The sequence below is a fragment of the Girardinichthys multiradiatus genome, chromosome 12 (genome assembly GCF_021462225.1).
Source record: "Girardinichthys multiradiatus isolate DD_20200921_A chromosome 12, DD_fGirMul_XY1, whole genome shotgun sequence".
Taxonomy (NCBI): domain Eukaryota; kingdom Metazoa; phylum Chordata; class Actinopteri; order Cyprinodontiformes; family Goodeidae; genus Girardinichthys; species Girardinichthys multiradiatus.
In genome coordinates, this window is record NC_061805.1 from 44,535,563 (window position 1) to 44,550,671 (window position 15,109).

General features: G+C 39.2%; 2 protein-coding genes and 1 long non-coding RNA gene across 8 annotated transcripts in view; 1 reads left to right on the forward strand and 2 right to left on the reverse strand.

The window, feature by feature from the left end:
* Nucleotides 1-1,179: 1,179 nt before the first annotated feature.
* LOC124878128 lies at nt 1,180-2,080 on the reverse strand. Its single transcript, XR_007040664.1, has 2 exons — nt 1,964-2,080; nt 1,180-1,534 (listed from the first exon to the last, which is right to left on the reverse strand). It is a non-coding gene; the product is annotated as an uncharacterized LOC124878128 (long non-coding RNA).
* pebp1 (phosphatidylethanolamine binding protein 1) lies at nt 2,011-9,899 on the forward strand. The gene is made up of 4 exons (XM_047381945.1): nt 2,011-2,231; nt 4,795-4,904; nt 5,078-5,178; nt 9,469-9,899. Exons 1-4 carry the CDS (start codon nt 2,097-2,099, stop codon nt 9,684-9,686), a joined length of 564 nt encoding a protein of 187 aa, XP_047237901.1. The 5' UTR covers nt 2,011-2,096; the 3' UTR covers nt 9,687-9,899.
* Nucleotides 9,900-12,183: 2,284 nt separating this feature from the next.
* Nucleotides 12,184-15,109, reverse strand: part of taok3a (TAO kinase 3a) — a 78,375-nt gene continuing 75,449 nt past the window's right edge. For all 6 annotated transcript variants that reach the window (XM_047381710.1, XM_047381705.1, XM_047381707.1 and 3 more), the window contains one exon: nt 12,184-13,533. In XM_047381710.1, coding sequence (XP_047237666.1) covers nt 13,372-13,533 — 162 coding nt within the window. In that variant the 3' untranslated portion in view covers nt 12,184-13,371. The remainder of the gene's footprint in view (nt 13,534-15,109) is intronic.

Sequence of the window (15,109 nt, forward strand, 5' to 3'; positions counted from 1 at the left end):
AGGAGAGTTGGCAGGCCAATTGAGCACAGTGATACCATGGTCAGTAAACCATTTACCAGTGGTTTTGGCACTGTGAACAGGTGCCAGGTCGTGCTGAAAAATGAAATCTTCATCTCCATAAAGCTTTTCAGCAGATGGAAGCATGAAGTGCTCCAAAATCTCCTGATAGCTAGCTGCATTGACCCTGCACTTGATAAAACACAGTGGACCAACACCAGCAGCTGACACGGCACCCCGGACCATCACTGACTGTGGGTACTTGACACTGGACTTCTGGCATTTTGGCATTTCCTTCTCCCCAGTCTTCCTCCAGACTCTGGCACCTTGATTTCCGAATGACATGCAGAATTTGCTTTCATCCGAAAAAAGTACTTTGGACCACTGAGCAACAGTCCAGTGCTGCTTCTCTGTAGCCCAGGTCTGGGGAATGCGGCACCTGTAGCCCATTTCCTGCACACGCCTGTGCATGGTGGCTCTGGATGTTTCTACTCCAGACTCAGTCCACTGCTTCCGCAGGTCCCCCAAGGTCTGGAATCGGCCCTTCTCCACAATCTTCTTCAGGGTCCGGTCACCTCTTCTCGTTGTGCAGCGTTTTCTGCCACACTTTTTCCTTCCCACAGACTTCCCACTGAGGTGCCTTGATACAGCACTCTGGGAACAGCCTATTCGTACAGAAATTTATTTCTGTGTCTTACCCTCTTGCTTGAGGGTGTCAATAGTGGCCTTCTGGACAGCAGTCAGGTCGGCAGTCTTACCCATGATTGGGGTTTTGAGTGATGAACCAGGCTGGGAGTTTTAAAGGCCTCAGGAATCTTTTGCAGGTGTTTAGAGTTAACTCGTTGATTCAGATGATTAGGTTCATAGCTCGTTTAGAGACCCTTTTAATGATATGCTAATTTTGTGAGATAGGAATTTTGGGTTTTCATGAGCTGTATGCTAAAATCATCCATATTAAGACAATAAAAGACCTGAAATATTTCAGTTAGTGTGCAATGAATCTAAAATATATGAATGTTAAATTTTCATCATGACATTATGGAAAATAATGAACTTTATCACAATATGCTAATATTTTGAGAAGGACCAGTATATATTGTGGCTTTCAAACTTGTCTCAATCAAATGTGGTCCAGTAGCAAATAAGGCATCGAAACCTTTGTATTTTCACAAACAGAATAATGGTTTCATAAATTTCAAACTGTGTTTTAACAAATCTTTATTCTTTGTTCAGAACAACCCTGTTGATATTTGACCAGGCTAAAAATATATAATAAGAATTTAAATTAGAGATGATCAAATACTTCTGCACTGTTGCCTCGGAGCGAGGAGGTCTGCCTTGCATGCTCTCTCTGTGCACACGGGTACTCTGGTTTCCTCCCACAACCCGAAAACATGCATGTTAGCTTGATTGGTCACACATTTTCTTTCTAGGTGTCTCTCTGTGTAGATGCATTTGTATTGACTTGACTTGTTCATAAAGCCAACAAAACAATTGTCCTCGTCAGGCCTCAGACTCAGATTAAGGGCGCCTGAATCTGAAAACAGAAAGTGTGTCAATGGAGCATGCGGGATGGAGGCGGGACAAAGTCAGGGCAGGCGATCTGATTGATGTTCAGTTTAACGAATCAAATTCCCTGTTGCAAACGAGCCAATTGCGTCCTCCTGTGGCTCGTGCTGATTTAGTAGTTCAAATGCTTAGACATTACAAGGAAAATACAGTACCTCTTACCATGCATAAGATATTCCAATCGTTTTTTAGTTAATTTCATTTGATTTATAACAACAAAAAAGAAATACTCAGCTTTATTTTTTTCCCCATGACTGCTGTTTAAAGACGAGGGATAACAGTTTGTATTGTCATATTTTATTGTCATAGATTTAATCATGAAAATTTATTGAATTTTGAAACAGTTACGTCAAACCCAAAATATTAAATTATCTTTTTAAAATAATTCTATTTTTACCTTTAAATGAGTCTTAACCTATCATAGTACCCGGGATTTCTGGAGGTACGTGAATGCAGCACTCCTGGCAGTTTCTGTGCGCTTGCAGCAGCGGTCCAGTCAGCACGGCCTGAAAACAGCACATAACGGGTCAATGGCCGTGGATCTGAACCAGTGGTCCGGGCCTCTCGCCTTGCAGGAGGTGGAGGAAAAACCTGGAAAACCTCTGACGGTTAAATACGGCTCTGTGGAGATAGACGAGCTCGGAAAAGTGCTCACTCCAACGCAGGTTAGTAAGCAACATAAGGTCAGGCTAACGGCCAATCGAGCTGTATCAAACAACAGGCTGAGGCCAGTTTCTACACAGGATTTTACCTTAAACAATATTAGACATTTTTTGCATCAGTGTGTGTGGTTGTTTGGCAACAATAAATTGAGTGACAAAATGCGTTCGTCATGCGTGTAGATGGAAAATATGTTCAATAGCGCCCCCAATGGACGTCACAGTAACTTTTACAAGCTTTTTCAATAGCTCGTCTAATATGGAGTTAAATTTGTCTCAATATTATTCAATCAAACAGAAAACTAATCTCAATAAAAAAAATAATATTCAATCAAAAAATATTAAGTTGTGATCAAAACTTTCAGAGTTTTTTCTCGCAAAGAGAAAAAAGTTATTTGCAAAACATAAACTTTTATTTGCGCATGTCAAAAATCTTTGGTTACGATTCTCGCTCGCTTTTTTGGTTTTGACGCTCTCTGTTTTTGGTTGAACTCAACGAATTTTGAGTTCTGGAAACATGAACATCCTGGGCGGGGCCTAAAGACGAACGCTGTAAGACGTTTCCCTATTGGTTAGCGCTGACTAAAGCAGCAGACTCTGATCCCCCGCATCTCTGAACTTCTGCTCGAACTGCAGGGCTTGCATCGTCGCTTCAGTGAGGAGACATCAACTGTACAGAAGAAAACTGCGGTCAAGTGAGCCGACAATCAGAAATACGCGGTGACGTCAGCCGACACCAGCTCTCTCTTAAAGATTAGCGTCGCGCATACAAGGTGCTTTACGGTAATGGAGCAGAAAGGACCCCGATCCTGGCAACGGTTGAGAAAATAAGAGGAAAACAGAAAAGTAACCTACAGAACATTTATATTAATTACATTTTTACAACGTTCACATTCATGTTTTATGTAAAAGAATAAATATTTTATATTTTACTGTACAGTTTTGGAGAAATATCTTGTCAAAATGCATTTGTCCCACTTTCAGGAATTTATTTCTCCAAAACCATGAGAGGTGACAACACAATCTCTTCAGATTATATTAGAGGGTCATCTATATTATAACCAGAATTAGTATTTCATAATTTCACTGTAGGTTTCTGGAGAAATACACAACTACCCCAACAAAGTACCACAAACGCTTCTTTTTGGTGAGGTCGATGAGGTCCTGTGGGAAGTGGTCTGGACAGCTTAAAGTGCAACAGCTTCCAGATCTCCTCTGACCTCTCCTGGACCGGAAACGCCCCTCGCCTGTTGAAGAAGGTACAACAACAGCTCTTCTTCATCTCCTCAGCTGCTTACAGATATCTACAGGGCCACGGCACTCTGTGTCTCAGCATGACAGTGGAGTGAGGGAACTGCACAGGAGAGGAAGGAAGTATCACGGGTTGTGAGGACAACACACAGGATTATGGGATGCCATCTGCCCGACATGGACTCTGTTTTATACTACACTTGGGGTAGTTGTGTATTTCTCCAAACCTTTACAGTAAAATTATGAAATACTAATTCTGGTTATAATATAGATGACCCTCTAATATAATCTGAAGAGATTGCGTTGTCACCTCTCATGGTTTTGGATAAATAAATTCCCGAAGGTGGGACAAATGCATATAATGGTTGAGCATTTTGAGGTACTTTGATAAGATATTTCTCCAAAACTGTACAGTAAAATATAAAATATTATTCTTTTACATAAAACATGAATGTGAAAGTTGTAAAAATGTAATTAATATAAATGTTCTGTAGGTTACTTTTCTGTTTTCCTCTTATTTTCTCAACCGTTGCCAGGATCTGCGTCCTTTCTGCTCCATTACCGTAATGCGCCTTGTATGCCCGACGCTAATCTTTAAGAGAGAACTGGTGTCGGCTGACGTCACCGCGTATTTCTGACTGTCGGCTCACTTTACCGCAGTTTTCTTCTGTACAGTTGATGTCTCCTCACTGAAGCGACGCTGCAAGCCCTGCAGTTCGAGCAGAAGTTCAGAGATGGGGGGGATCAGAGTCTGCTGCTTTAGTCAGCGCTAACCAATAGGGAAACGTCTTACAGCGTTCGTCTTTAGGCCCCGCCCAGGATGTTCATGTTTCCAGAACTCACAATTCGTTGAGTTCAACCAAAAACAGAGCGTCAAAACCAAAAAAGCGAGACTCGTAACCAAAGATTTTTGACATGCGCAAATAAAAGTTTATGTTTTGCAAATAACGTTTCTCTTTGTGAGAAAAAATGAGTCATTTTAATCAAAAAACGTTTTATCAAACAATTTTTTTTCTCTTCCCAAAATAAAATATTCCATTTAAAAAAAATAAAAATCGTTACAACTCTGAAAGTTTTGATCACAACTTAATATTTTTTGATTGAGATTAGTTTTTTTTTTTATTGAATAATATTGAGACAAATTTAACTCCATAGGTAAAGGCAAAACAAAAAAATAGAAGTAAATAGAACAATGCAAACACAGTACTAAGCAACGAAAATGTCACGTTTGGAGCTATGATTTCTTACACTAGAAATAATAGATTATACTTTGAAGACACACCACTCCTTTTTGTGCAAATAAATACATTACCTACAGGTGCAGAGTCGACCCACCTGTATCGAGTGGGAAGGAAGTGACCCCAGTAAACTGTACACCTTGGCCCTGACCGATCCAGATGCCCCCAGCAGGAAAGATCCCAAATTTAGGTGAGACGGAATGGGTTTTGGACCTAGTTCCCAAGGCGCTACTTGTTGTGCATTATCCTGCCTTGGTTTTCCCACTCTGGCCTCTCACAGTCTTGCATTTATCTATCAAAATCAAGTCATGAGTTAACAGAGCTTCCTAAACAAATGAACTTTCTTTTACTTTTTTCCTAAAGGGAGTGGCACCACTTTTTGGTGGTCAACATGAAGGGGAATGATGTGTCCTCTGGCTATGTCATGTCTGACTATGTTGGCTCAGGTCCTCCCAAGGGCACAGGTAAGCAAGTAAAGAAATTACTGAATTTTGGCATAACAGCGATTGCTGTTTCACCAAATACTATAGTTAGTTAAAAGGTGTCAAGAAAATTAGTCGTAACCTTTCAATTCAATTCAGTTTTGTTTATATAGCGCCAATTCACAACACATGTTGTCTCAAGGCACTTCACAAAGTCAGGTACATACATTCCAATTAATCCTAGCCATTGAACAGTGCAGTCAGATTCAGTTATTTATTCAAATTGGATAAAAAGTTTTTCTGTCTAAGGAAACCCAGCAGATTGCATCCAGTCAGTGACTTGCAGCATTCCCTCCTCCTGGATGAGCATGTAGAGACAGTGGACAGTCACTGGCATTGACTTTGCAGCTATCCCTCATACTGAGCATGCATGTAGCGACAGTGGAGAGGAAAAACTCCCTTTTAACAGGAAGAAACCTCCAGCAGAACCAGAACCAGGCTCAGTGTGAGCGGCCATCTGCCACGACCGACTGGGGGTTTGAGAGAACAGAGCAGAGACACAAAAAGAACAAAGAAGCACTGATCCAGGAGTACTTTCTATGGGAAGGAAAAGTAAATGTTAATGGATGTAGCTCCTTTAGTTGTTTCATCTAGAAAGAAAGAACAGATAAACTCTGAGCCAGTTTTCAAGGTTAGAGTCTGAAAAAGAGCACATATAATTAGTTACAGTAAAAGCTCAGTCAATCACCATGTCTAGGAGAGAGAAAGGGTTAAACACTGAAAGACAGGACTATGTGGATCATCGGTAGAGGGTGAGCATTAAGTTGTTGCCAGCAGAAGCTTGGATGATGCCCCTCTCCAGAAAGGTGTCACAGGTAGACACAGAGCCAGGCCAGGTGTAGCTTCTAGGAAGAGAAAAGAGAGAGAACAAAGTTAAAAGCTGAAATAACAGCAAATAATGCAAAATTGGAGAGTAGTGTGAGAATGTAGCGAAGAGGGTGAAAGTGGTCATTATATCCTCCAGCAGCCTAAGCCGATAGCAGCATAACTACACAGATAGTTTCAGTTCAGATTATTTTGTTAAATGGCGCTTATTTACAACAATGTCGTCTCAAGGAACCCCACAAAGGGTCCCACTGATGGTCATTGTTATACTAAAAACCACAAGGATTGGGATACCTCTCTCTGTCAGACTGATTATGACCATTGGAAAAGAGAAGGGGTCATACAGGTAGCAGAAATGGAGGGTGTGTTTGGACCTCAACCATAACTGAGTCGGTTTAGGCTAAACCTGACTCCCCTTTACTCCAACCAACAGGGAGGGAAGAAGACGGAGGTAAAAAATAAGGAAGATAGCTCAGGATAGCCTAAGCCACTCTAACTATAAGCTTTATCAAAAAGGAACATTTTAAGCCTAGCCTTAAAATTAGACAGGGTGTCTGCCTCACGGACTAAAACTGAGAGCTGGTTCCACAGGAGAGAAGCTTGATAACTAAAGGATCTGCCTCCCATTCTACTTCTAGAGACTCTAGGAACCACCAGTAAACCTGCAGTCTGAGAACGAAGTGCTCTGTTAGGAACATATGGAACAATCAGATCTCTGATGTATGATGGAGCTAGATCATTAAGAGCTTTATATGTGAGGAGAAGAATTTTAAATTCTATTCTGGACTTAACAGGGAGCCAATGAAGGGAAGCTAAAATAGCAGAAATATGATCTCTCTTTTTAATTTTCATCAGAACTCTTGCTGCAGCATTTTGAATCAGCTGAAGGCTTTTAACTGCATTTTGTGGACATCCTGATAGTAAAGAATTACAATAGTCCAGCCTTGAAGTAACAAATGCATGGACTAGTTTTTCAGCGTCCCTACTGGATAGGATATTCCTAATTTTGGCAATGTTCCGGAGGTGAAAGAAGGAAATCCTAGAAACCTGTTTAATATGGGATTTAAATGACATGTCCTGGTCAAAAATAACACCAAGGTTTTTTACTTTATTATCGGAGGTCAATTTAATGCCATCCAGGTTAAGTGATTGACTAAGGAGTTTCTTTTTTAAAGACTCCGGTCCAAAGACGACAACTTCTGTCTTGTCTGAATTTAGAAGCAGAAAATTTAAAGTCATCCAAGTTTTTATATCTTCAAGACATGCTTGTAGTCTATCTAACTGGTTGGGCTCATTAGGATTTATGGATAAGTAAAGCTGAGTATCATCAGCGTAACAGTGAAAATTGATCCCATGCTGCCTAATAATTTGACCTATTGGAAGCATATATATAGTAAAGAGAATTGGCCCAAGTACTGAACCCTGTGGTACTCCACAATTAACACCGGAGTTTAAAGATGATTTATCATTTACATGAACAAACTGGAATCTGTCAGACATATAAGATTTAAACCAGCCTAGCGCTGTTCCCCCGATCCCTACAGCATATTCCAGCCTTTCTAAGAGAATATTATGGTCGACTGTATCAAATGCAGCACTGAGATCTAACAGAACCAGAACAGACACAAGTCCATTATCTGAGGCCATAAGAATATCATTAGTGACTTTCAGCAGAGCTGTTTCAGTGCTATGATGAGCTCTGAAACCTGACTGAAACTCTTCAAACAGGTCATTGCTGTGTAAATGCTCACACATTTGATTAGCAACAATTTTCTCAAGAATTTTAGATAAGAATGGAAGATTGGATATAGGTCTGTAATTTATTAAGTCATCTCGATCAAGCGAAGGTTTCTTAAGTAAAGGTTTAATTACAGCTAACTTAAAAGCCTGTGGTACATATGCATTTACTAAGGATAGATTAATCATATCTAAAATGGGGCTGGTAATCAGAGGGAACACTTCCTTAAATAATTTGGTTGGGATTGGGTCTAACATACAAGTTGAAGGTTTAGATGAAGCTAATATTTCTGATAACTGGAGGAAGCTCCACAGGATCAAAGCAGTCCAAACACAAATCAGGTTCTGCAGTTATTTCCAATGTTGTCTCACTTGCTGAGGATGAAGTGATCATCTTCGGGAGTATGTCAAATATTTTTTTTTAATAGAATCAATTTTATTTAAGAAGAATCCCATAAAGTCATGACTGCTGAGAGCTAAGGGAATGGATGGCTCAACAGAGCTATGATTCTGTGTAAGTTTAGCAACTGTACTAAAGAGAAATCTAGGATTATTCTTGTTCTCTTCTATTAATGAAATAAGCTGTTCTAGCTTGGCAAAGTGTCTTTTTATACAACAGTAGGCTATTTTTCCAGATTAAGTAGGAACCCTCTAGGTATGTAGAGTGCCATTTTGTCTCCAATTTTCTAACATTGTGCTTTAAAGTACACAGCTCTGAATTAAACCAAGGAGCTAGCCTCCTATTAATGATTACCTTCTTTTTCAAGGGGGCTGCATTGTCTAATGCATCACGCAATGATGAAGAAACACTATGAACAAAAGAATCAATTTGTGAAGGGGCAAAAACAGAAGTATTGCCCTCCATTGTGCTTTTCGGTGATAATGAGGAAATTAAAAGTGGAACAGATTCTTTAAAGGTTGTTACAGCATCGCCTGATAATGATCTACTATAATTAAATTTTCTTTCAGGTGTGGAGTACTCAGTTAAATTAAATTCAAAGGTTATTAAGAAATGGTCAGACAGGACAGGGTTATGAGAAAATATTGTTATGTCTTTACACTCAATGCCATATGTCAGCACAAGGTCCAGAGAATGAAGACAAAGGTGGGTAGGTTTGTTAATGTTTTGAGCAAAGCCAATTGAGTCTAAGATAGCATTAAACGCTATATTTAGGCTATCACTTTCAGTGTCAACATGAATGTTAAAATCCACCACTATAATAACCTTATCTGTATTTAACACTAAATCAGATAAAAGGTCTGAAAACTGATCTAAAAATTGAGAGTAAGGGCCTGGTGGATGGTACAAAACAACAAACAGAACTGGTTTTAGTGCTTTGCTATTTGGATGAGGAAAACTTTGAACATTGTGTCATGTTATAACTGAGAACTTGAATATATGTTATTGGGATTTTATGTACCAAACCAGCAAAATTGTGCAAAATTGTTTAGGAAAGAAAATGACACCTTATCAGCGTCCGTGGAGACCAAATGGTTTTAGGTCTGAACTTTGACGGTAAAGTACATGACAAATTGTTTTCTCAGCCAGATTCAACCACCTGAGCAGTTGATCTCTGAAGCTCCTTCAGAGTTATCGTGGACCTTCTGGCTGCTTCCCTGATTAATGCTCTTCTTACATTTTTAGGTGGATTGTTGTATCTTTGTAGATGTGCAGGAAGTTGAGCCGCACTGAATACTATTCTCTCTCAGGTCTGCACAGATATGTGTGGCTGGTGTACGAGCAGCCGGGCAGCCTGTCCTGCTCTGAGACCGTTCTCACCAACCGCTCTGGAGATGGTCGCGGCAAGTTCAAGCTCCAGACTTTCAGAAAGAAGTACAACCTGGGAGCCCCAGTGGCAGGTACCTGTTACCAGGCTGAGTGGGACAACTATGTGCCTGAACTTTACAAGCAGCTGGCTGGAAAATAAGAGGCAAAGACTCAAAGAAAGTGTGTTTAGCAGCAGAAAAATCCCACTGGTCTCATCCACTGGAAATGTTCTGTCATTTAAGAAAAAAGTTAAGTTTTGTGCCACTGTAACATGTTTATTCATGTTTTCACTTTTATGCATGCTGTTATAAGAATGACACTTTCTCAAAGTAAAGTAACCTGTTCTACCCTGCAATAAACTGTTTAAACATCAGTGTTGTTTTCCTTTTCTAAAGGACATATTCTGCCAACTTTTAAATCCTCTAGAAATACAGAAAATTATCTTCCAGAACAGTGTCGCTCAGACATTTTAGAACAAGTCCCACCTCAGCAAATACTTTGGTTTTTCAAGTTAACATGATTTAGTTAAAATATTTTAACAACTTTTTATATTTTTCATAAAAAAGAAAAAGCTTCCCATCCACCGACATCACGTTTGGTTGAAGGATGCGGTTTCAGATGGGAACGTTTTTGGGTTACTAACCTCTAAATCTAATATGGCTGCTGCGTATTTGAAATTCATTGATGGCTGTAGTAATAAACCGTATATCAACTGCAAAGTAAGACACTACGTACTTGGTTTGCTAATTCTAGCTAGCTTGCTCACTGCATTTACCAAAGCTCAATACATTTTGACTTACAACTAGAGCAAGGGTCATTTCAATAGGATGTCATTTCCAGATAATAGTTCAGACTTCAGAGGTAAAACCACCAGTGGTTGTTCCTGGTTCACCGTCATGTGCTTGACTTCACATTCTTATGGAAAATTCTCCGCTGCACTTCTGCTTTAGTAGCTTCTGTTCAAAGTAAAGGTCAGTATGCTTGGAACAACTAACCTCTTTGGCATAGTTATTAGCAGATTTTCACTGTTAATAAGCCTTTTATTGACTTTTTCTATAGTTGATGTAAACATTTCAGCATGGGACTGACAAATGCCACTGATTTCTAAACTTAACTGGAAAACTAAGTTTTCTGCTGTCTGCTTCAGCTTGCACTGGCAGTTTTAAAAATATTTTCCTCTGCGCTCATCGTTTGAGACGTTTCTGATGAGACAAAGATCAACAAACATCAACAACTCCTCTTTGTGATTGTTGGTTAGGTCCTAAGAAATATATGGTAAATTAGATGATGACAATTTAAAGATCTAAGTCTAGGACAACGTGGAATTTTCCAGGTTGGTAACCTTTCCATGGAATTAACAGGAACTAATCTCAAATACTGAATATTGGCCCTTAACAAAAACTTTAAATATAATCAGGAAAATATATTTTAGCACAGGCTTGACTGAGACAACCAGATATCATTCACATATACTTGTTAATATGTTTGCTATTCCTTAATCACATGCCCATGGCACACCGATTCCTGCCAGGGCATTGAGGCCACACCCCCTACATGTAACAGCATTCTTCCATTGGTGCACAGATACATTTCTAAAATCCAAGACTACTGAATCCACATCTTTAGGCCCATGGACTAAAAGAAAGGGAAGTTTTGATGACATTAAATATATTTGATGCATGGTAATAATGTTCAGCTTCAGATAGATATCAGCCTATGACAAAAAGATAATGTGTCTATTAGGGGGTGCACCAATCGATCGGCCATAATTTCTTTAATTTTGGATGACTGACGATGAGCCGATACTTACATATGAAACCGATCTTATCCACCGATCTCATCTACCTCCACAAAAGGCTGAAAATCACCCACTGTTGACAACATAAGATTGGAACACTGAAGATGTTGTGACCTTATGACACCTGACACTGTGAGTTATAAAGAAAATCAGTATCTGCCAAAATCGGAACTTGCAGGTGAGGCGTTTTAAAGATTTGTAATCAGCTAGAAAACTTCAATCTGTGCACCCCTAGTTTCTATTTATATTTGGAAATTATACAGCTTTGTAAAATGACTTCCAACCTCCAGTTAGTCCCCTGAAATCTCATGGAAAGTTTATAGGACATGTTCCACACATTTGCAACCCTATATTCTCTCCATCACTAAAGCAGGTAGAATACATTTTCCTGAACCTTTTCTTATTTGCTCTAGAAAAACTACTTAGTTCTTTGCTTTTCCAGTCCTGCAGTTTGATATGTGGATTTTTATCAGCAGAAATCTAAAAACATACATAGTTCTTTAATATCACATTAGGGTTAGTAGTTAATAAAAATAGATGCCAGATCACAGGAACTCTCCTTAAATTTCAAGACATCTGCAAACTACCTTTACTGGGATAGTAGATCCAATTACTTTGTTTCACAATATGAAACTGAAAATATGGCTAAATTGAAACAAAATAATAATAAAAATCCAACCAATTCAGTGACTGATGCTGTAAATAATCCTTTTTCCATTTTAAAATTGGCGTTCCAGAGGAATATTCTAAAATATAAGAAAAGAAATAAAATTGCATTTAAAACATGATCCTATTAGTGGTTACAAGATATTTACAAAAATTGATTTCCACTGCTGAAAAGAATTAAAGTTTACAAGTCTTTACTTTGTGTGATGAGCACTTTATTTACAAATATAATTAAAAGCTCTGACAAATTCATGCTTTCTTGAAACCTGAAAAAAAATAAAGTGCATGCATTAATAAAGCATCATACTGGTCTGGTTTATAAGAAAATACACAGCTTGAGAATTATGTAAAGCAAAAAGGGGAGTAAAAAGAAATTTCCATTAATTAATGATAAGACTTCAAATATTATCTGTAAAAGTGGGGCCAGAAGAAAAAAAGAAAAAGCGTTTTTAAAAATTATTTTTGGATTGGTGTGACAGTTAAAATACAATATGAAAATAAGTAAAAGCTCTCCATAAATCCATCTATACACAAAGTACAAGACCGCCCTGCCTCCCATTGAAGCCCTTTGTACTAGCTGGGACTATACAGGTCACATGTATTTTTCTGTACTTCACATTGGCTGCCAGTGCAGTAAAATCACTACGATACACACAGAGAGTACCATAATCCAGTCTACCTTCAGTAATCAATTCACCTGAAGGAGTACCATGTATGATCTGTGCACCTGTATGTACATTATGATAATCATCTCTCAAAGTATCAAATTACTCAAAATTTGTCCTAAAAACGTCCTGATGAATAATTCCCAAAAAATGTTCAAAGAAGCAGCAAAGACGACGAGCTGCGGAAGGATCAGTCGTTTCATTTATCGCTTTAAAAGATTTGTTTTTTTTTGCACAGCTTTAGATAAGAAATCACTTCTGCATATATGCATCTTTGTAGAGCAATGTCGCTTGTGGAATTACCCTCATTATTCTCTCCCTCCTCTTGATTTCCACTTTTAGGTCACACTAAAAGTGTCATCATTGCACAGGGAACAAGAAACACTGACTATGTTATCGTTATCATTACAAAAAACGTGACAACTACAAGAATTTATCTAGCTTCTTCCGTTATCTTGTGACACCACAAGAGGCAAGGAGGGGGAGGAAGTTTAGATGGGTTTTGGGTGTCTAAAACCTGCCGTCAACTTCATTTGGCCGGCCATGAAAACACACTGGCTCTCCGAATCTGGAGCTATTTCTTAATACGTCTATGTGTTCGGATGAGAGTGTCAGCAGCAGAAAAAACCTGCACTGTCAGGCCAAGTCAGGTAAAAGGAGAGGACGGATGTTCTGAGGCAGAAGGACGTCGAGGGGCTTAACGACGGCACGACTCCTCATCTGTAATCGTCCTTGGGAAAGTCTAACGTACCCAGGTTGCCAAAGCCCTGCCGCATGCTCTCCATGTCGAAGCTGTCAATCTCCCGCTCCTGGCGATCCAGCAGGTGCTTAATCCGGTCGGTTCGCTCCTTCTGAAGGGAACCCAGCTCCTCTTCGATCTGGAGGATGTACAGAGGAAAAAATCTAATTTTAACTTTAAGAAGAGCAGTTTTAGCTGTGATTATTAGAAACTTTAGTTGATTTTTTGATTCCACTTACACAGAGCTGAAAAAGAATGTTATCGCATTAAAATAGTGATGGCAACCCAATTTCCATGTATTTTATTGCCATTTTAAGTAGTGCATGAATGCAAAATAAAACAGAAATGATCCATGGCTTTTAAAATGTTTCAGAAAAGGTGTGGCATGAATTTTGCATTTAGCCTCCCACCACTATGCAAAACCACCTTTCATTAAGTATTTTGGGGTGTGTCTACTGGCTTTGTAAATTTAGCGACCAAGCGTTTTGCTCAAGCTCACTCAGATTAGATGGGAGGGGTCTGGACAGCAATCTTCATGTCTTGCCTCAGATTCTCACTGGGATTAAGTTCCTGACTTTGACTGGGCCATTCTCATACATGAAAATGCTTTGATCAAAACCATTCCATTGTAGCTCTGGCTGTATTTTTAGGGTGATTGTGCTGTTAGATTGTAAACCCCCACTCCGGTATAAAGTCTTGCAGCCTCAAATGGGCTTTCCTACAGGATGGTTCTGTGTTTAGCTCCATCCATCCTCTATCAACTCTGACTAGCTTCCAATTCCCTGCTGAGAAAAGAAGAATTCCTGCAGCGCGATGCTACCACCCTATGTTTCACCTTGGGGATGGTGTATACAGGGTGGTGTGCAGGGTTAGTTTCCTCCCACACATTCCTCTTTGCATGACTGCCAAAATGATACATTCTAGTCTCACCTGATCAAAGCACCTTCTTTTAAATGTTTGCCGTCTCTTCTGAATTTAGTGATATAGTGGTATCGGATTAAAAAGGGGCTGAATACAAATGCATGCCACAATTTTCAAAATGTAACCTTACCATGAATCTTTTAGCTTCCACTTTGGAGTAATTTGTGTTGGTTTTTGACATTAGATACCAATAAAATAACCTAAATTTCACGGTTATAATGTGAATAAATTCAAGGGTTATAAATACTTTTGCAATGCACTGCAGATCTTTATTTAGCATCGTTAAATTTTTATTGCTGGTTTATGCTTTTGTGGTTACCCCAACATACTGCAGTGCTCACTGCAGCCCTAAAATGCAGAGTTGAACCAAAACATAAATAAAATGATTAAAAATTATTTATTTATTGCAGAAACATTTTGTTGATTACACCACAGAGGAGTCCTATTGGTGCAGTGGTTTTATATCTACTGAATAATGTTCACCAAGAACTATGATAACTGTAAATAGCTGCAGACTTTGCGGTAAAGTTGTGGAGCTTATAGTCGAACACACACATCTGCTCGATACACACATCCACCGGTATAGACTAACACACTGCCTGGTGCAATACGGCAACCTGGTTAACTACTGAGCATGCACAGAAAACTCCAGACTCTGACCATGAACCGAACCTGAGCACAATAGCACTTCAGAAACCATGACATCATCTTCATACAGTTTTGCAAACCTGGCTGCTACCAGCAGATGGCAACAAACAACCACAGGTGGCACAGACTACATTGGACCCAGCAGA

Coding starts and splice junctions, on each gene's coding strand:
- pebp1 (XM_047381945.1), top strand. CDS start 2,097: ATGGCCGTGGATCTGAACCAGTGGTCCGGGCCTCTCGCCTTGCAGGAG. Junction 4,905..5,077: donor AGGAAAGATCCCAAATTTAG/GTGAGACGGAAT, acceptor TTTTTCCTAAAG/GGAGTGGCACCACTTTTTGG. Junction 5,179..9,468: donor AGGTCCTCCCAAGGGCACAG/GTAAGCAAGTAA, acceptor ATTCTCTCTCAG/GTCTGCACAGATATGTGTGG.